Here is a 21329-nt window from a genome sequence, read left to right on the forward strand (position 1 = left end):
ATCCGCAGCGTTGGAGGGCTGCTCACCCCTCATGCCCTGGCATCCCCATGGGCACTGGGCCACCCACCCCGCGCCCCTCACACTGTTCTGCCATTTGGGGTAGTCACCTCGCCTCATGGCTCATACCCCACCCCAGCAAACACCATCTCCCCACACCCTGGCTCTCACTTTCCACTAGAGGCAGCGACGCAGCTGCCTCCCAGGAGGAAGTTGCCATCCTTTCTTCCCCCAACAAAATTTCCTCCCCCCTGGCATCTTTCACAAGAAACCCTTGCCCAGTCCTTCACCGGGGAGAAACCGCCTGTTTCCTGCTGCCATGTCGTTCCCTGGAGTCTGCACTGACCAGCCATCCAGGTGGACATTGAAATATGTCTATAAAGTGTCTCTCCTTTATTGGTGAAAAACGGAAAATAATTCAAAATACAAATAGGGGATAAAATGGGGTCTAGTGGTGAGGGATCCCTGATGGCTGTGGAGGCTTCAACCCACCAGGAGCCGGTAGAGCGGGGCTGGGTCCCCTCATGGCATCATTAGGACATCTCAGGCTCGCTGTACCAGTGGATGAAGATGGGTTGCGCCAAACTGGCCAGAAGCCCCCCAGGGCCTATGACGGCTGCCAGAGCCACCTGGATCCCCCAGTCTGTCTCTGAGCCCCGGCTGCACAGGAACTGGTGGAGATAAACCATCGGCTGGATGGTGTGTGGGGCTGAGGCATCACAGGATCTTTCTCCGGGTGCTCTCAGTGCAGCGGTTCAGGATGAGGTCTTTGCTGGGACGGGGAGGAACAGCAGGCTGGGCCTTGGACTTGTTCTCCTCTCGCTCATTTTTTGCAACTGTGGGTAAAGTAGATGTACAGATGGGTCCCAACACCTTCATGTGAGCATTCAAAAGGTTCCTATGTAATGGCCACCAAAGGTCCTGCCTCTCCTCCTGTCTCAGCTGCATGTGATGGTCTTCCCAGAGGTTGGAGTGGTGGGATAAGCCCACCGGTGCCCGGCTGGGAGCTCTGCTCCGGTGGGAGCCCAGCTCTATGTCTGTGTGAGGACCTGCTGTCCATCAGGAATGTCATGGGTCCTGCATGGGGATTACCAGATCTAAAGTATCTACCTCAATAATAACTTCCTTCTTCAAGCAGTACTTCCCTCTAGGTGCTTTGCTGACAGCTAGTGTACATGATAATTGTAACAGCAGCACAGGTGAAGTTAGATCCACAGAGGAAAGCACAGGTCCTAAACGTGGGCTGACCTCCCACCAGGACCATATTCTGCTCCTTCTCTGTCAAACCTCTAACCAGAGGTAAGGAACCTCAATGAAAAGAAACATCTCCCTGCACGTGTTTTCCCCATAGGAAAAGGGTGGACAGGCAAGGTGTGACCTCCATGTGCTGTCCTGCTCTAGCAATCAGTGTTGGAGGGCACAGACCGTCCCTGCAGAACTTCAGCTCGTGTCTAGGGCAAAAGACCTGCTGAGACTTACTGATGGCACTGGCCTTGTTCTGGATTTTTTCCTTCATGTTCCTCCGGCTCTGGAGGTACTTCTTGCTGTTCCTCCTGTAGGTCTCCTGGCTGATCTGCTTCTGGCCCTGCTTGTGGATGCTCTTCGCGTTTCGGACGGTGGATCTGCAATGAGTCAGAAGCAAAACTTTCAGTTTCCATGACGGCAGCTCTCACGCCTCACACTTTCCTGACGAGGATTTCCCCAGCCCTGGCTGTCACGGACCTGCTGCAGCTGGACTCCACGCTTCCTCCTCTGCCTCACCCAAACCCCAGTATCTGCTCTGTGGTTTTTCCCAGTGGAGGGCAGCAGGTGGATGCCAGCCATGGAGGGCAGCTGAAGGTGGGACGTGATGTACGGCATGTTAGGGGGCAGCTGGAGCAGTGCCTTGGAAGCAAATATGGAAGGGTGAAGCCCGAGCACAAGCCTGGAAAGTCATGATGGGGATGGTGAGGTGGACGGGCATAAGGCTGGAAGGAAGAGATGGGCATGAGGTTTATCCAACAGAGTTCAGGCAAGCCCTGGAAGTGATCTTGGATGGATGGACATGCAGCATCTGTACTGGCTGCAGCACTGAGATCCCTGGTGTGGTGTTTGGCTTGGCTCATCAATGCCCAAGGGTCAGTTCCTGGGCCAGGGGAACAGAGTTGGGTACGTGCTGGTGTGCACCTGGATGTGCGGTGTGGAACCCACAGCAGAGGAACTGCTGAGAGAAGTGAAAGGCTGAGCAGCCTGGGGCTGTGCGGTGGCACGCTGCCGCAGGGGAAACCCCAGCATCGGGGACCGTCCCCAGGCAGGCAGACGGAGGCCACCGCTTTGTCTCCACTACCAGGGCACGAGTGGCATGGCTCCTGACATCCATCCCATGGCATTGTCCTCCTGCTCTGCTCAAGACAACAGCCCCTTGCCGTGCCCACCAGCCTTCAGCCTCTCGCTGGTTTGTGCATGTGTCCATCTCAAAGCAAAGTTCTTGCCCACAACGGCAGGTCACCACCCTTGCAGGAGGGCTCAGCCTAGGGACAGCATCCACCATGGTGGGGAAAGTCACTGTCCTTGAAATAGGCCACCTTACCCCCGCCACGGGTACCACAGAATCACATGGGGTTGGAAGGGACCTCTGGAGATCATCTAGTCCAACCCCTCTGCCAAAGCAGGTCCACCCAGAGCAGGTTGCACAGGAACGTGTCCAGGTGGGTTTTGAATGTCTCCAGAGAAGGAGACTCCACCACCTCTATGGGCAGCCTGTTCCAGGGCTCTGCCACCCTCAAAGTAAAGAAGTTCCTCCTCATGTTCCTCCTAGAAGTTCCTACTCACCGGTAAGGCATCATGGCGCTCAAATAGGTGGATTTGGGCCATTTTACACTGTCTCACACTCAATCTGTGCTCCAGCAGAGCTGGATTTTGAGAGATTTTATAGCAAAGCTGCCGTGTTTTCTTGTAGGGAAGAAAAGATAGCAGCAAGCTCTGCCCTTCCCAGCAGTTTCCTTTGCATCGGAATTAACGAGTTATTATTGCTTTTTATCTTTTTAATCAAAATAAAATCCCTTCCATTAGCTCAAATCCCCCCATCAGATTAGGCCATTTGGCAGCTCTGATTAGTTAAATCTCTCCTCGCTTCTCAAAGATTCAGTGGATGCACTTAGGAAACAAGAAAAAGGCCAATTTGAAAATTAAATGAGATTAGCCCAGAAAAGAAACTTTGCAGAAGGACAAGAGGAATGATGCCTGGCTGGGGGACCTGCCGGAGCAAGGACCGTGCATCCCTGCCACAGAAACGCTGGGGTGCCTCTCCGCCCGTGGAAGCTGGGGAGCACAGAGCTATTTTTGCCGCAGGATCTGCCTCCTGGTCTGTCTTTGCCCTCCTCACATCCCTCCTGGGCAGTTCCCCATCGCCAGGGTGAGCAAGGGACACTGCAAACCACTGTCTGGTTTCATTTCACCCACCTCGAGGAACAGCTTTAGTCCTCCTTCCCCCCACCCCCCCACCGCCCCAGGGCTTTTCCTACCTTCGTGGAGGAGCGCTCCGGTTCCTCAGCTGACTCTTCACGGAGGTGTTCTCCTCCCCGGATTTCTGCAGGTACATGGAGGGGTAATAACCCGTGGTTTCATCCTTCCTGCAGCGCGACACAAAGCAACGTGGCTCATAGTCTCGGCTCTGTGACCACCACCTCCTCACCCCTGTCCCCAGCAGGATTGCTGCTGCTGGGTGGGCTATTTCTTCTCATGTTGCCTGCAGCAATGGGGGCTTCAGCTGTCGTCCCCCCCCTACACCTTACGTGCCTGTGGCTCTCCCTGAAAGTGTGGCTTGAGTCCCAAAAGCAAGTAGGCAGCAGGCAGCGATGGCTCACAGCTTTCAGGGTCCCACCAGCTCGTATTATCTCCCCTGGGGGGTTTGCTGGGCTCCTGAGGGATGTCTCAGGGCCTGCTGCTGGACACCCGGCCATGCTCTCAAGAAACACTCCCTGGTCTCTTTCCCACCCCCCCAGCACCCCTGCAAACACCAGGAGATCCTCCCGGCGCCGCTCGCCTGGGCACAGGCTGGGGCAGGAGGATCCCCAGGGTTTGCAGCCACGTCGTGTCCCTCTGCGAGTGTGCAATCTGTGACTCTCCCGAGCGTGAACTCCCCAGCGCAGTTGGGATTCCCCTCGGGAAAGCCCAGGTTTGCGTGGCAGGCCCGGGCTGGGATGAAAGTTGAGGTTTCGCAAAGCGAAATGTACCAAATACTTAAGGGCAGGCAAAATAACAGATTTTTTTTTTTTTTTTCCATCTGTCACCTCCTTGGATGTCTCTGAAGCCCCCAGCAGAGGAAGTCCCAGCTGCAGTGTTTAACATCTGCAACCCTGCGGAAGGAAGTGCTGGGCAGCGGCACCAAACAGCCTGTGGCTTTCACAGCCCCAGTGTGGAGAACCGCTGGTCCATCCCTTCCCTCTGCCCCAATCCCACCAGCCTCATCTGTTCTTGGCGTCTCTCACCTGATGACCCACCAGCCATCAAGGAGCTTGTGGATGACTTCGATGGTATCACCCTCCTTGAGGGTCAACTCGTCCTCCTCCACGGCTGTGTAGCTTTTCTGGACAATGTATTGCTCACCTGCGTACAAAATCGGGACAGCAGGTCGTATGCTACCACCCCAGGGATGGGGCTCAGCCACACCAGAGCATCTACCCTACATTTCAGGCAAGACCCAGGGTGCTTCAGGTCTCCAAGTCTGGATTCAGACTTCTCCCAGCCTTGTCAGTGCCTGTGGCTCATCCCAACCCCTCTCCAGGAGAAAGCTGGTGGAAGCAAGCAGTGGAAGCAGTGGAAGCACACCTATCTCTGCTGAAGAGCATGTTCATGATTCGGGTGATTAAATGAGGAAGAAGGAAGTGTTGTGCTAACAGACTCTGTTGCAGTGTTTTGAAAACCACAAAGATGAAGGCTGGAGAAAAATCTGCACAACTAAAATCATAGAATCATAGAATTGTCTGGGTTGGAAGGGATCTTTAAGATCATCGAGTCCAACCACCAACCTAACTCTGATAAAAAAACATCACTAAACCATGTCACTGAGCACTATGTCAACCCGTCTTTTGAACACCTCCAGGGATGGTGCCTCAACCACTTCCCTGGGCAGCCCATTCCAAGGCTTAATAAACCTTTCAGTGTAAACATTTTTCCTAATATCCAATCTGAACCTCCCCTGGGGCAACTTGAGGCCATTTCCTCTTGTCCCATCGCCTGTGACTTGGGAGAAGAGACCGACCCCCCCCGGCTACACCCTCCTTTCAGGGAGTTGTAGAGAGCGAGAAGGTCTCCCCTCAGCCTCCTTTTCTCCAGGCTGAACACCCCCAGCTCCCTCACCCGCTCCTCATAAGACATTCTCCAGACCCCTCACCGGCTCCGTTGCCCTTCTCTGGACCCTCTCCAGCCCCTCAATGTCTTTTTTGTGGTGAGGAGCCCAAAACTGGACACAGCCCTCGAGGTGGAACCTCAACAGTGCCCAGTACAGGGGGAAAATCTGGAGGGTCCTTCCTCTGCTCCATGCAATAAGGCCCTGCTGTCATGGTGGGGCAATGGGGGGGGGGGGGGGGGGGGGGGGGCTGATAAAGAGAATGCAGAAGCCAAGCGCGAAGGAAAGCCTGCGCCTTGGTTCAGATGCTGCACCGAGCTCCTTTGCCAACCCAGCAATAGGCACGGACCCGGCTAGATCACGATGGCCGCTGGATGAAGATGTCCATCTGTGATCAGCCAAAACAAGGCTGATGCTGAGTTGCAGGTCACGGGAAGCTCCTGAGATTGAGGGTAAGGCACTGAACCGTGAGATGTGTCCCTCCTGGGAGCTCCTACAGCAACATCTCCCTGCCCGGTGGTCCTGCTCAGCGTGGACTGCCTGATGGGGGCCTCGCAATGAACCATCCCAGCGGGGAGCTGTGGCCGGCTGTGCTCTGCACCCTGGTTACCCCAACATTTTACCTGCGTAGTTGGGCTCCTGCTCTTCAGACTCATCGGGACCATCCATGGGCTCCAGGTAGGCGGCTGGCACCCAGCCCCGTTTATTCTTCAACTGGCAAAACCACCAGCCTGCAAGGAAAGCAGCCGTGGGCAAGAGCAGAGGGTGTCGTGGGGGCACCGCGGGGACACCCACGGGTCTGTCCCCAGCTGGGGCAGGCGCAGGCATCCACGTGGCCCAGACGGAAGGGACGGCGCCGGGGCTGGTCTCTGTTTACATGGTGCAACCAGGGAGCTCAGCCAGTTCGTGCTCTTTCCTCCCGAGGGCAGGAAACCTCACAGGCTGAGGCACGCGGGGAGCTTGCAGGGTTTTCTAGGATTGCCCCACACCCTCCCTGGCCAAAAGCAACCGTCATGTGGTTCCATGTGAATGTGAAACATGTCCCAAGGGGGCGGGAAGCTCTGAGAGGGTGGGTGCTGCCGGTTGCATTTGCTCTGAGCCTCTTCTCTCCTTCAGGAGAACTACCTCCATGCTGCATCTGATGGGAGATGCAAGGGCAGCCCTTATCCCTGCTGAAGCGGTGGCCAGGAGGGGGCTGGCCCTCAGGGGCTCTCTAGAGGGATGGACACATACCAGTCTCGCTCTTCTCCACGACGTCCACCATGTCCCCAGAATTTAGAGCCATCTCAGATTTGGAGCTCTTCTCATAGTCGGCGATGGCTCGGTATGTTTGCAGGACAATGGGGCCTGTGATGTCTGCGTGGGAGAAAGGAGAGTTGTTCCTGCTCCTGGCCCCCGGGACACAAATACCCTGGGGACAACCCAAAGCATTCTTCCAGCCTCTTATGGTCCCAAACCAGCTGGATCCCAGGGCAGGGACTCATTCCCCCCGAGGTTGTGGTCTCTTCCCAGCTGCAGCTCTGGCACGGAGACCGTGCTCTCCGTCAGGGCATCTGCCGTGGGACGCCTGTCCCTCTCCCCCCAGGCTTTGCTGCCGCGGAGGCAGCCACTTGCACCCCTCCGAGGTATCTTACCGGTGGAGTTTTTCTTGGCATCCTTTGGCAGGAGGAAGACCTCGGGCTTCCTGATCCTAGATGGGTCAGAGCAAAGGTGGCTCAATGCCAACCACCCCTCACCGCTGGCAGCGGTGCCTTCCCTGTGGGCTGCTGCCAGCGCCCGGGGCCAGGGATGCAGGATTTCCCCCCCAAAATGGGCAGCGGGACTCACTGGCTGTCCGTGACGGGGTTTGTGTCGTCGGGACGGACCTTGAAGAAGTTGACCACGTGCAGGCACCGGGAGATCTTGTGGGGCAGGTTGACCAGCGTGTAGCAGTACTCGGCCAGCGTGCCCTGCCTGTTCTGGGTCGAGCGCTGCCCGTCAAACCACTTTGGGGCTGGGGGAGAGGGGAAAGGACTCAGAAAAAGCAGAGAGAGCGCCCTTGCTTTACCACTTTCCAGGGCAGGCTGCTCTGAATTATTAATTTTGCCCTGAAAACAAGCGGATTTGCCTCCAGGGTGCTGCGTGGTGCCCGCAAGGCGAAGCTCTGCGGGATCATGGCCCCGTCTCCTCCCTCGCTGTTCCCCCCCGGCCTTGGCAGGCACTTGGGGGGGGGTGTCACGCACGCTGCTGAGAAAGGCTGGGGAGAAGCTGCCGGCAGGGCCACGGCTATTTTGCGGAAGAAATTCTGCAGCCGTGGGTTCCTGGTTACAGCAGAGCGGCCGGGGAGGAGAGCGTGGTTCAGTGCCCAGCCCGAGTGCCACGGGTGCCCAGTGCCACCAGACTTGTCCCCTGCAGACCCTTGCCCAGCTCATGCAAGCCCAGAAAAGACCCCGTTTGATCCCCATTTCAGTTACAGGGTAGCGACCACATCCGTGCTCAGACTAAGCCCGGCTGCCGGGCCATGAGAACGGCGGCCGCACCGGGACACAAGGATGGGCTCTGGGACCAGCCCGTGCCCAGGGGAGATGCGCACGTCCCTCGTCCCACTGGCCACGGCGCATGTCCTGCAGCAGCCGCTCTTGACCCCAGGGCCCCAAAATGCCGCTGGCAGCTTGGACCCGCAGCAGTGTTGAACCCCCACACCGGGTGCATGTGTGCAGCCAGTGACACCCCCGCACCCCCCATGGCAGTCCCACACCTGCCTCCTCCCCAGCGCTTTCAGTTCCCCAAATGGGACGAGGACGCCTCAGACAGCCCCAGTAAGGCAGTGGCAGCACGTGGGAAGGGTCCCGGCATGGCCCCCCCATGTCAGTCCAACCCAGAAAGGAGCCCCCCCCCCCCCAAGACATGGCACCCGCAGTGCTGCGTGGTGCAGGTTTGTTCCCCCTCGAGATCTGCCGACCACAACCCACAGCCATTTCTCTCGCTCCTTCCTGCCTCCTTTAAAGCAGGAAATTAAATAAAAAGGGGAATTTTGCTGGCCTGCACCTTGCTTGGGGACAAACCGGCAGCTCGTGGGATCGGGAGCTCATTCCCTGTCATTGAAGACATATTGCATCGCTTCCTCTTACGAAATATCTGTGTTGCCATAAGGGCACTAAAACCAATCGCAGTGACGGTGTCACCGAGGGAGGGGTCAGATCAGCTCAGGGTCCCTGAAGGCAGACCCTTTGCACCAGCCAGAGTTAAAGCTGATGCTGCGGGACGTGTGTCTCCTTTGGGGAGGAGGGATGGGGTCTGCGGGGCTGGCGAGCGTTGGAAGAAACCACGGCCGCTGCTCAGACCTTTCCGGGGTTTTGATTTCCAGCCCAGAGGGCAGGAATAGAAATCACATCGAGCACCTGCGCAGGGGGCAGCCGGCAGATCTCAGCCCGACGGGGAATTTCCCAACCAGCTGCAATTTCTCTTTCACCCCCCCCAGCCCCAGCACCTGCCCCTCACCTGGCAAGTGCGGGATGATTCGGTTCTCCGTGTTGATGTCACCGGATTCAATGGGGAACATCTCCTTCAGGGCTTTCTGCAGAGCAGAGCCAGGCACGGCCATGAGGATGGCACGGGGGGATCCCCCTGTGGCACCCACACCCCTGCCTGTGGCTTGCCCCCCCTTCCTAGCACTCGCCCCGTTGCCACTGGCACATGTTGGCTGGACCCCGTGCCACGACACTGGGAGAAATCTGCCGGGGGAGCACAGAGCCGATGGTTCCCGCCTTCAAGGGGCAAAGGAGATTGAAGCAGTGGAATCCAGGAACCTCTTTTGGGCTGGGTTTGTTTTTGGGGCAATTTCAGCTGGAATTCACCCTCCTCTTTTTCCCCACCCCGAGCCCTGGTGCACCGAGCTGGGGGTCGGTGCCTGCCCTGGGACCACTCACGTGGAACTCGTATATCTCAGTAAACCGGCGGTAGACGAGCTTTTCGGAAAGGTCATTCCACTTCACCAGGAACATGTAGACCTGAGGGGCAAAGCAGAGGTTGGGCAAGTGGGACCCCCAACCCCGCTGCAGCCAAAGCCCCCCAGGGAGCCCCCCGGATGCTTCAGTTCTAGATAAACTGTGTGTTTTTCTTCCACCACCCCAACGTGAGTAGTTCTGCCCAGGCTGCGAGCGAGCTGGGCACTAGGGACGCTCATCAGGGACGGAGAGGGGACAGAAACGTGCAGACGGGTGGGAATCAAGGAGGGAAAAGCCCTTTCCAAGCCTGCAAAGTAACCAACAGGCTTGTAAAGGAGGTGCCCAAAATCTTGTGTGTTCAGGACACACAGCCTCTGGCTGCCTCCAGCTCATGCCACCAGCCATGATCTCCCCAAATAAGGATGCTCTTAGGCCCTCGGTCACATTTATCTAAAGAAATTTGCTGGCCAGGCTTTTTACCCCATCCGGTCCTTGCTTGTTGGAAGGTCACTGCGTACTCACGTAGTGCTGGCTGGGGAAAAACCTTTTCTCGTAGCCCAGCAGCTCGATGTGCCGGATGAAGGCATCCCCCATCGCTGTTCCTGGCCACGGTGTCCCGCTCCAGCCCCTGCTCCTGCCTCCCCGGGTGTCTCGGCGTCCTCTCCTCCCCTCTGCCTTCGCACAGCTCTGCTTCGCCGTTAAAGCCCCTGGGAAAGCGGAAGCCCCGCTGCAATCACACCCATAATTGTTTACCCGCTGTGGTTTATATTGAGTCGGTGTTTCCCGCTGGGGAGTCTCCAGCCCGGCCCCTCCAGTCGCCACGGGGCTGGGGAGGAGGCAGGCAGCGGAGAGGCCTCGGGGATGCCCTGGAGGCACCTCTGAAATCAGAGGACAGCGAAGGGCCAGGGCCAGGTCGGTTGCCCCAATGGCCAAGTGGCCCCTCTGACCGCTGAGGTTGCCCCGTGACGGCACAGGGGAACGGCAGCACCCGTTCCGCAGAGGGACAAGGACCTTGGCAATGGCAACCAGAGGGGTCTCCACCCTCTCCAACAGAGCTGGATGGGCTGAACGAAGCACGTAACGCACCCCCCGAGCCCACGGATGGCAGCACGGTCCTCTGCATGGCTGGGAGACCGTCCTGCGCTCCTGGGGCAGGTGGGGAAGCTGGGGACACGTCCCAGGCAGGATGGGGCAGCCACAAGCTCTGTGTGCAAGAGCTCCTGCCCTTGCGCCACCGTTTCCTTTCAGTCACCTGCAGCTTCCCCAAAATCTGCCACCAAAAGCAGCCCGAGGACCTGAGCCAGCCCCAGCACTGCAGCTCCGCTCCCTGACTCACCCGGGCACAGGGCTGCGTGGGAGAACTGGCCACGGGGGACACCAGGAATGGGGACACCCCCGGGTGGGCTGGAGATAAACCTCTGCCTCCTACTGGGAGAGCACGAGGGTCCCTTGCAAAGCCCCTCTGCAGTGGCATCCTCCTCCTCCTCCTCCTCCGCCCCCAGCGCTGAGCAGAAGGGGCTGAAGGGACACGAGGGCTGTGGGCGTCAATCCCACCCTGCTGGCAGGCAAAGGTGCACCCGGGAGCACGCTCGTCCCCAGCGAGGGCACCCTCGATTACAAGGGGTGTCAGTGCTGGGCTGTCCCCCGACAGAGCCAGGACCCGCTCTCCGTGGGATGCTCGGGAGGAGCCGGCCGTGAGCCCTCAGCCCCATCCCCGTCTCCCTCCACGACGTCCCCTCCAGCAGCCCGTGCTCGGTGCGACTGGTGTCCCCAAGCGGGACATCACCTCACCAGCAGTGGAGACGTCCCGGTCAGTGAGGCAGCACCTGTGTCCCCCCGTTCCTGGCAGGCAGCACCCCCAAACCACCAGCAGAGCTATCACGGGTTCTCCCCACCGACCTCCACCAGCAAACCGTGGCACAGCGTCAGCCCCCGGCGTCCCTATTACCCGTAGAGACAGGAGCTTGCTCTGGCTGCAGTCAAAAGAATCAAACGCTAGCCATAGCTTTCCTCCTGAATCTCAAGCATGGTGGCTTTGCAGGTGCTGAGATCAGAAACATAACCATTTAAATCTGGTTTCTTATTATTTTAACACGGGGACTTCCCTGTACGCAAGGCAAACTTATACAACCAGTAATATTAAAAAAGATCCCTCCAGGGCTGTTCGGATTCTGCTCCGTTAATCAGATCGCTGCTGCTTCCGCAGAACCACCGCGTGCGTTCTCATGAAAGCTAATTTTATAATTACAATCGTTTGTGCTAAACTTAAAGCTGCTGTAAGCAAAGCGGCGCCTTGCTGGAAACCACTCAATTCACATGTTTCTTCCCGTTTCCTCATTCCTCATCTTGTGATGCGAGAAATGAAACGGAGCTTTGAGCTCTCGCTGCCGGCCACGGGGCACTTCAGAGTGACGCAACCTGTCACTCGGGGCGATACACCACTTAGTGTTGCCACCAACGGGCCCACAATTACTGGGTGGCAAGAAGCATAATTTTAGAAGAAAATTCTTGGAGGAGCAAGGACCCAGCTGATAAGTAAGCTGAGTTTATGGAATCCACGAGCTGATTTATGTTGTAGGAGACGAGGCTGACACCCGAATGCAGGACCAGGTTTTTGAGTGAGATGGAGACCTTCTGCTGGCCTCCAGACCCAGAGCTGGCAGCGGTGCTTTGCGGCCACACTCCGCTGCTGTGGGGTGAGAACGGCACGTACGTGGACAGGTTTCAGTCGAGGTTATTGAAGAGGAAGTGCTGGAGGTCTGGAGTTTCTCAGGCGAATGGACTATCCTCTTTTCTGCGGTGCTCCACCCAACACTAGTACCAAAACCCCCTAGAAATTAAGAGCTGAAGAAAGGAATGCCACCCTAATGTTGTTCAAAGTGTAATTTTATATATATATATATATTTTTTAGTTTAAGCTTAACTCAAATCCAGAGCCAAGGTGGCAAACTGCTGTGTGTGAATAGCACTACCTGCTCCAATAGCTGTCCCAAAATCACAAACCTGAAAGCCTGCCCTCTTCCTTAGCCGTCTGCCGCTGCCGGGACAGATACCACAAGGAAGGAAGAAGAAAGGGTTCAAGTTCTGTATGCAGCAAACTTCAAATCCCAAGGGAAAACCACTGGCCGGCGGCTGCACGAGAGGCGCTGGACCTCACCTGACATCTAGTGGTACCCACCGGAGAAGAGCCGGACCCCAGGAATACCCGGCTCCACCACGGACACCCCGGATCCTGCACTGCTGGCATCTAAAATTCCTATTTTAGAGAAAGGAAGCACCCAAAGGAGCAGGATGGGCCTTTAAAATTCGGTAACACACGGGGAATAGCTACCGCTCTGCTGCTCCATCACCACAAAGCTGCTCTGCTGGAACAAAAAAAGCATTCAGAGCTCCGGTAAGCTGTTGCAATTTTATTTATTTACTTGTTTATTAGTACAACAAGGCTTTTTAGGGCATTATCACTAAATACCCGAAGAGTGACACACCTCATTTATTACTAGTTTGGAAATGAGTGAGATTTTCATACAAGGTCAACATCTTAAGAGTCTGCTACCTGTTAGGACCATATATAGAGATAGATAACTTCTTAATATAAAATTGATATTTGGAAGGTATAAATATTGGTGCAATTATTCTGTCAGTTTAATTTCTCTCTACCTGCTATAACTCAAAACGTCTGAGACCAAGAAGAGCCCATCAGTGCCACGGCAAGCCCAGCAGCGGGACGGACACATCACACACCACTACCTTAACTCCCAGCGCCGCCTAAGGACCCCAGCCCTTCCAGTCAAAACCACTGTACTGGTTTTCACTTCAGGATGTCCAAACTCTGCTGCTATAAACTTGAGGGCTATTACTTGTTTTCACAGTTCTTTCGCTATGATGCCTCACCCTCATTAAATTGAGCGCTAACGACTGCCGTCAGCAATATAGGGCCTTGCTGGGCAGGCAGCTGGGCAAAAAGTGCCTCCTAAGGACATCTGAAGGCGAAGAAAGGATGGACCACCCTTCTGCTTTCTCAAAAGGGGAAGTCGAGAGCCAGCCGAAAACCCAGGAAAAGCTGCATTAAGTCATTTCCCCATTCTAACCATTTCTAGCAGGAATCGCGAAACTGGCTGTTGCCCTGATAACAACCCGTTTATGGAGGTATTTATGGAGGAACTGAGCACGCCTGTTAAAGGAATCAGCAGTGAAATACATCAGTGGGTATGATTTGGGACAGTCCCTGTACGGCTCAGCGTTAACAGGTAAGTAAAGTCACGGGGCTCGTTCCCGTGGGGCTGAGGCAGGAGGACAGCTCTGCATCGGCCACCACCAGTGTCCCTCTGAAAAGCTGGGAGGTACAACTGGGACGAGCGTTTTCAAAATGACTCTGAGTGGAGCTAAACCTGCTCCTGCTGACACCGACAGCACAAGGGCTGAATATTTAAGTGGGAGCACCCAGAACTGCACGGAGCTATTGTGAAAAGGCAGACACACGTCCTCCCGCTCTCCCTCGCCTCCAGGATGGCAGAGCGTGCGCTGCTCTCAATTCACCTGCTGAATTTCAAGTTGCTCCCAAGGAACAGACGCTGCATCCAATTCAATTGAAGGTTTCAAAATTCTCCTTGAATATACAACAACCTCACCTACCCAGAGCCGGATTCCTGTCTGAAGGAACTTCCTTCCTTCGCTGGAAGGAGTAATTCCGCTACAGCACGTCCTACCCGCCTGCAGAATTACTGCTACGACTTAATCTGTTGTAAAACGTGTCAACGTATACTGCATGGACAGTCATGAAAACCACCAGAAAAGTCTTTATTTGTTAATCAGGGAATCAGGTTTCCCATTTGTGCATAACGCAGTCATCCCAAACTCATGCCAATAAAAGAGAAACCTTTACAGTCAATCACCTGGATCTTCTCTATAGCCATTACCATAAAGCCAGAACTTCACAGCTCTTACAGTTTGTGAAACTTGGAAAAAAAAATGCGTACATGAGTCTCTTACATGATGTGGGGCGTCACCAGGACTAGAGAGGACATGACTTTGGACATAGTAGGACTCACAGCAGCTCGTAGAGTACGTTTCACGACAAGTTCTAGATGAAGGGAAGAAAAGAGCTCTCAGAGGTCCATGCGAGTTTTGGCTGCGTTAGGACTGCAAGACCAGACCCACTGGCTATAAACCACGTGATATTCTGATAAAACATGCACTTACTACGTTGAATTAACGGAACAAACTATAACAGGGTTTAATTGAGTTTGGTTCCTAATCCACACACTGAAATACTGACCATTTCACAGTCCATCTCATTAACGCGTACTAACGGTCAAGTGAGCCAGTTTATCTTTTATTTATGAAAAACGTACGAATTGTGATAGGTATCATCGGAAAAATTAGTTCAAATATACAGATACTATTGTGCAATAAGCCATTAAAGGAGTAAGAACCAAAAATTAATGATTTTTTTTTTTATTATTCCCCCAAAGTAAAACTAACAAACTGAACTACCTGCAGGAATTTTTCTTCATTACAAAAGCTGAGATGCCTTCAGGTGCAGTGAAATTCAGCTTTCTTGGGAAATGTAGACAGCCTCCGTTAAGTCTTTGTGGATATTAATCCCTGTCATCTCCCCGCCATTGCTGCATCAAATTTCGTCCTTATAATATATTCCAAAGTAAAACCAGCCATTCCAAATCTACAGTCATTCTTTGCTTTTAAGTCAATTCACAGAACTGCTGAAAAAGTAGACATTTCTATCTAAAAGTACAAAAAGGATTTGTATAGAAGGTACTTCTCTTATACAGTTATATTACACAGCTCAAGACAGTCCCGGCAGGCTCTTCTCAGAACTGGAAGCTTCCGACTAGATAAGAAAAATTTAAAAAGTGAGTTAGTTTCATGGCAGCTCTGTATCTTGTTACAAACAGGAGCAGTTCGCGTTACTTTCTTGAGTTCTTTAGGCCTAGATTCAGAAAGCACACAGAAGCGGAGTATTTCTCTCAATAAATATGAGATTAAATGCGGTGTCTGTAAGAATTTAGATCAAATATTCGCTTTAATATAAATTCAGCGGATGGCCTAAAGCATCCAATAATCCGAACCGCTGCAGCACCAAATTGCGCAGCCACTGCTCAGACAAAATTTCCGTGACCTCCAATGGACAAGCGACGGGGCTTTTTGTACCTCCATTGGCCAAAGTGCTTCCCACAACAAATCAAACCTTTTTCTTTGCTTTATTTTCCCCTGCCACGTTCAGTTTTATGACAAATATCTCCAAAGCAGACATCACCAATTTATTAGGATGGGCATGGCCGTACTTTAGATGCTCGGGGCACAGCTGGAATGTTGGTAGATCAGTCTCTGCTGGCTTCCACCAAATTATATCTGGATTTGTTCCCTTCAGTGCCCCATCCCGATGCCCCTGAAAGCCCTCCGTGCCCTGGGCGGAGTTTATACTGCCTGGACAAAGGGCCACGGCCAAGGCTGTCCTCTTCCCCAAGAAGCCAGATGGTGCCAGGGTGAGACCCACAGGCTCCGGGACCCCCTGGCCACTGCTTCGTGCGAGGGGCAAAGGCATCGTCGCTCTGGGCTGCTCGGGCCGGCGGAAACGAACACCCAGAGCTCGGGTTTGCCGATTCCCACCTGCACCCTCAGAACCGGAATAGTTTTCTTCGCTGGGATGAATACCACGTCTCTTTCTTACTAAAGCTAGAGAGGTGACAGCTGGCGTACGCTAAACAAATGCATCTGACTTGATATCAATCAAATCAAATCAAATCAAATCAAATCGCTAAAGTATCAAACGCTACACAATGAGGAAAATATTTGGAGTATTGTCAAAAAACTGAAATGGGGAAAAGTACCATTTTTGGTATGAGCTGTGAGAGCTTAAAATTGCCATTTTCTCTGTATGAAGCAGAGAGAGTCACAAGCGCGTGGGTCAGCCTTTCACATCTGCATCACTAAGCGCTGCTCTGCACCTCCACCAAAATGTCAATTGTAGGAATGAGTGAAGTTAAAAATAGTATAAGAGAAAAATGTGGACATTTTTGCATTGTAAATTAAACTCAGCTTTTAATAAAAGTTAACGGAAAAGAAAAAAAACCAACAAACTTGTAAAGCAAGTTGGTTTGTCATCACTTTACCAAGCATCCCTCCCAAGCTTAGACAATATTGCAATCATAGTGAAGAGCTTTCCAGTCTAATTACAATTTGGAAATACAGAGGTTTTACCAAGAATAATATTGTTCTTTCACACAACCATGTCAGAGCTCTTCATAAACACTAATTCCCTAAGCTTTCATTTACTCTGCCCCTGAGGCAGGGTAATTACCATCACCCATTTTTATTTATAGGCCACATTTTCCTAGGACTGACTGCCTGGCAAATTTGAACACGGTGCTTTACACTGTATGTGGATAAGGTAGTGAAGACACCCTGCATTTTATAGGGGAGAACTGAGACAAATAAAATAACTCACAAGGAAAGGACTGGCGCCTTCTGGCATTCAGTCCTGTATCTCAGCCCTCTTCTCCCCACCCGAAAATATAAAAATATTATTCCTTGACAGGTATTGACTTCAAGAAACACTAAATTCTTTTACCCAGTATCGATGAGGTCTACCACGTTGGGTCTGGTTCTTGCTTTATTTGAGAATTTTCTTCCGTTTCTTTAATATCTGTTGAAAAAGCAGTAACGAATGAAGAAAAAAGGGGAACTTCTCAACCAATTTTGGTGTTATTGTTACACTTAATAAGTAAAAAAATATGAAAATATGACAAGCATTCATTTATCATTTGAAACTGCCAACGAGAAATTTATTTTCCACCTGTAGAACTGCTTCTGCATCTGTAGAAGGGCTTTTGCACTATTATATTTCAATCTGTCCGAAACAAATCCTGACCTTAGCTAATTTTTCTTCTTCAATACCCTGTATCGCATAGAAAGCCATTACGATATGCTTAAAAAGAGAACTCGTATCTTGCTGGCTGAAGCATTCATCATCTTCTGATAGGTTTTTTTTTTCATTTCCAGGAGACTTCCTTACAAAATCTTGGCTTTTTTCTTGTTCGCAGGGACGCTTGGAGGTAAATCAAAGAAATCTCACGCCTGTACAGCACTGCCTGTGTGACCCGAAGCCTGATTTTGTTCTTTTCATAAATAGAGAGTATGACGTTGAAAGGAAATTGGTTTTGCACTGAAGTTGTTTGGGAGGTTCGGGGCTAGGATAATTCACCACTGCAAAGCCAAGCCACTTCACCACACGATCATTTTATACCTTCCAGCTTAATTCTGAAGCGATTTTGAGTTCGTTAGCAATTGCAGGCCTTTTCTCAAGATCACCTCTCCGGTAACTGGGTGTGAATCCAGTTTGGGATGACAAATTCAAACTCACATTTGTCTGTTTCTTTAAAACCATCACTTCGAAGGCCCATAGCTAGATTTCCTCCACAGGAAGGTATTCAGGAACAACTGTCTCTACTCCATCATCTAACAATTTCAGTGATCCCCCACGGTTTTGGTATCAGAAAGACATTTGACGTTTCAGCTTTCAATAACTGTGAGCTTAAACCCTGCAGCTCAGCCCTTCTGTGACTCTGAAACTTGCTTTCTTTTTGTCTTGACTGTTCCAACAGTCTATTGCAACAGGGATTAATCCATATTCTGAGAAAGAACCTGTAACTGAGCTTGCAACAGTAGTTGTGGTTGAGCTGACGTGTCTCCGTGCCAGGGAAACGGAAGCAATGGAGACTGGAAAGGGCAATGCCCTGGAAAAGGGATACGGGAGAAGGGGAGCACTGAGATTTGCTGCTTTCTCTCTTGGGGGGATCTAACCAGGAGTAGGGAAAGAACTCAAGTTGAGAGTTTTAAGCTGACAAGTGCTGATGCTCAGCAGCCTCCATCCCAGTGCTGTTGGCTACAGTGCCATCAGGCTGCTACTGCCACATCGGGGAGCCCCTCTCAGGGCCACCCGGCACAAAGGCAGCACCCACCAAGCTGTCACAGACCCCTCGGGTCCCCTGTGCCAGCCCCATCCAGGGCCACGCTGTCCCGCTGGACTACGGCAAGGGCAGGTTTACGGGACACGCAGCAGACACCAGGTCCCCAGTCTCAGGTCAGTTCAGATTTCCTAACACTCCAAGAACAAATGCAAAAGGTCCAGGGGAGTAGAAGACCCACAGACCCCCTGGTCTCACAGACATCAACATCTGAAAAAGATACAACTCAAGTATATTCTTGGGCAGTAGGAAAATTTGATGTCTTTCAGAGCTTAAGTTCACAGAATCACAGAATGGTTGGGTTGGAAGGGAGCTCTGGAGATCACCCAGTCCAACCGCCTGCCAGAGGAGAGTCACCCAGAGCAGGCTGGACAGGAACACGTCCAGGCGGATTTGGAATATCTCCGGAGAAGGAGACTCCACACCCTCTCTGGGCAGCCTCTTCCAGGGCTCTGCCACCCTCCCAGGAAAGAAGTTTTTCCTCATGTTGAGATGGAATTTCCCGTGTTCCAGTTTGTGCCCATTGCCCCTTGTCCTGCCACTGGGCACCACTGGGAAGAGTCTGGCCCCATCCTCTTGACACCTGCCCTTTAGGTATTAATAAGCATCGACGGGATCCGCTCTCAGTCTGTTTTTCTCCAGGCTGAACAGCCCCAGGGCTCTCAGCCTTTCCTCAGCAGAGAGATGCTCCAGCCCCTCATCATTTTCATAGCCTCCGCTGGACTCTCTCCAGTAGTTCCCCATCTTTCTTGAAGTTCTGGAAGAACAACAATACTCCCCCTCCCCAACACGCCCTCACAGTACACTCAGGCCAATATGACATTTAAATTCCCTGATGATGGCAATCATTCACTTGCATAAATTGTGGAAACCACTGCGCTGAATAACTAGATGCATCGCTCTGGATATGAGCAATCACTCAAAGCCTATATATAGTCATGACTCACCAACCAAGAACAACAATTCCTAAAACTCCTTTGTAAAATTATTTGAATAATAACTTCTGCTGCAGAGTATTTTTCACATGATGCAGCATGATATTAATACCCACAGAAAATTTTCCTGGGAACCAGTAGGAGCCCCTTTTTTTGTTTTGATTGACCCGCATCCTTCAAAAAAAAAGATACAACTTTGTTCAAAATGACTTAAAAGTACTTGTCGATAATAACTGAAGACAAAACACTTACCTCCTGCAGATACTTCTATTTGGCTTGGTTCAGCTGGCTCTTAAATGAAAAAAAACATAGTCAAATGAATATAAGTATAGTTTCAATTATATGAATCAGATAAGTATCTTAGAAAAATTAGGGGAATTAAGTTTTCCCTGAAAAAGGCATCTTCTTTCTTCTCTTATGTTCAGACTCAAATATCTTTGGATGAGATAAATGTGAGTAACTTTCTATAGAGTCTGCAGCAAAATATAAAAAATACCCAAACGTTTATTATATTACACTACCTAATGCTTTCCCTTCCGAATACGGTTCCCTGTGGAAGCATCACCAAGTCCAAGCAGAATGTAACGTGCACTTGCACAGAGTATACCAAGTTTGGACCACCTTTACTGAAAACGATGAAATATAAAACTGGATTTCAAAAAGGAGTCACCACTTCTGGTTAGTATTGCCATCAATGGCGAGCGTGTGTATTTTGGGGGAGAGTGGGAAGGTGCAGAATAGAAGGCAAAGGTATGGCAAAGGTATGTTTTATTTCCATAATGATTTTTCTATTATCAATGCTGATGGTTTACAGACTGACACGTGCTGGGAAAGCCATTTAACCTTTTAAGTTAAGGACAGACTTAAGTAAGGTCGTTGACCATCAACAACCGTTTTTCTCCCCTCCCATGTAAACAGAGGAGCCAGTAGTTTCCTTTATAATTATGTCTATCATAAAAGTGCCTCTTACACTTAAAATGTTTATCAAATGCTTTCCCTTGGTTCCCCAGTTCCTTTGAGTAACAGTTTATTCAGTCAATTGCAAAAGCCTTTCCTGTGCTACACCAACTCGGGATGTGCATTTTTAAAAGGTCTGGGAACATTTGGTAACTATATTGGGTCAAAAGGAAGTTGCTCAACTACACTTACTTTAACCACTCATAGCATAAAGCTCAGTTCTCCCTTCAGAACCCAGCCTAGCCAGGGTTACGGAGCTGTGCAGGGGGCAGAAATTCCGACAGGACCCCATTCTAGGTCCTTACGTGTTACACGGGCAAACCTACGGTGGCTGAACCTGGCGCAGACACACACACACACTCTGAGTTAAGCAGACATCAATAAATGGATATTGAATTGCCTTTATGTATTGCTCCTACTAATCCTTCTTTTCAGCTCACTCATCATCTATAAAAACTCAAATGAAGGAACACGCCAATGACACAGCCTGAAGGAAGCAGCGGCTCTTTCTATTAATTTATTAATATTTAATATCTCTAAAAGTCAGCGTCGCACACCATCTGTCAAAATCAAACGGCTCGTCGTGAGCAGCGCGTTCCCAGGACGTGACTGCTGATATCAGCTGCCAACAAGGTGAAGAACTCCACACCCTGCCCCTTCTGCAAGGACACGCGCCACGCTCTGCCTCACCTGGGAGCGCTGGTGCTGCTGCTGGAGCTGCCGGCGGCGCTTCCGCTTCCGTTTTTTCCATCAGCTCTAAGATTAGACACCATCACTGTTTAACTTCACAACGAAAACGGTCCCAACACGTAACACAAGGGCAATCTTACTTCCTGACTCTGCAAACCCTGGAACTTGTCGCATGAACAGGTTACTAACACTTGTGATTCAGCTGCAGCTCAATATTTTTATTAGAGAAAAAACGATTCCCTGTCTTGTCTGCAAGCACCAAAAATTTCCTTGCAAGCTCTCACGTGTTCTTCAGAGCAAAAATAAAGCATCACACCTACATAGGCAGTAGGCTCAGTGCTTTTTAGTCATTCACCTCGTGATCTATCAATATCAGATCATCCTGATTGTAATTAATGGACGTGGATACTGCACAAAATCCACATGTTCCATGACCAACCTGCTCTCCAGTGATGGAAGACCATCGGATACCTGTGTTGTTCTTATTCAGGGTATTAGCTAGCCTCAGTCC

General features: G+C 51.7%; 2 protein-coding genes across 4 annotated transcripts in view; both read right to left on the reverse strand.

Moving 5' to 3' along the window:
* Positions 1-369: 369 nt before the first annotated feature.
* On the reverse strand, positions 370-9919 carry NCF1 (neutrophil cytosolic factor 1). Its single transcript, XM_074160791.1, has 11 exons — positions 9775-9919; positions 9235-9315; positions 8807-8882; positions 7154-7319; positions 6961-7016; positions 6560-6682; positions 5950-6057; positions 4467-4584; positions 3501-3608; positions 1477-1619; positions 370-833 (listed from the first exon to the last, which is right to left on the reverse strand). The coding sequence occupies exons 1-11, from the start codon at positions 9844-9846 to the stop codon at positions 715-717; spliced, it is 1170 nt and encodes a 389-aa protein (XP_074016892.1). The 5' UTR covers positions 9847-9919; the 3' UTR covers positions 370-714.
* A 2729-nt stretch (positions 9920-12648) lies between these two features.
* The window catches only part of GTF2I (general transcription factor IIi), a 71752-nt gene continuing 63071 nt past the window's right edge, over positions 12649-21329 (reverse strand). For all 3 annotated transcript variants that reach the window (XM_074160840.1, XM_074160841.1, XM_074160842.1), the window contains 4 exons: positions 20819-20884; positions 19424-19462; positions 16841-16915; positions 12649-15100 (listed from right to left, as the gene is read on the reverse strand). In XM_074160840.1, coding sequence (XP_074016941.1) covers positions 16857-16915; positions 19424-19462; positions 20819-20884 — 164 coding nt within the window. In that variant the 3' untranslated portion in view covers positions 12649-15100; positions 16841-16856. The remainder of the gene's footprint in view (positions 15101-16840; positions 16916-19423; positions 19463-20818; positions 20885-21329) is intronic.

This window comes from Numenius arquata, chromosome 18 (genome assembly GCF_964106895.1).
Source record: "Numenius arquata chromosome 18, bNumArq3.hap1.1, whole genome shotgun sequence".
NCBI classification, from domain to species: domain Eukaryota; kingdom Metazoa; phylum Chordata; class Aves; order Charadriiformes; family Scolopacidae; genus Numenius; species Numenius arquata.

Bases quoted from the DNA above. Each gene is read 5' to 3' on its own strand.
- NCF1 (XM_074160791.1), bottom strand. From the start codon at position 9,846: ATGGGGGATGCCTTCATCCGGCACATCGAGCTGCTGGGCTACGAGAAA. The intron at 7,320-8,806 runs GTGAGGGGCAGG...CCTCTCCCCCAG, and splicing joins AATCATCCCGCACTTGCCAG to CCCCAAAGTGGTTTGACGGG. The intron at 3,609-4,466 runs GTGAGAGACGCC...GTCGCGCTGCAG, and splicing joins GATGGCTGGTGGGTCATCAG to GAAGGATGAAACCACGGGTT.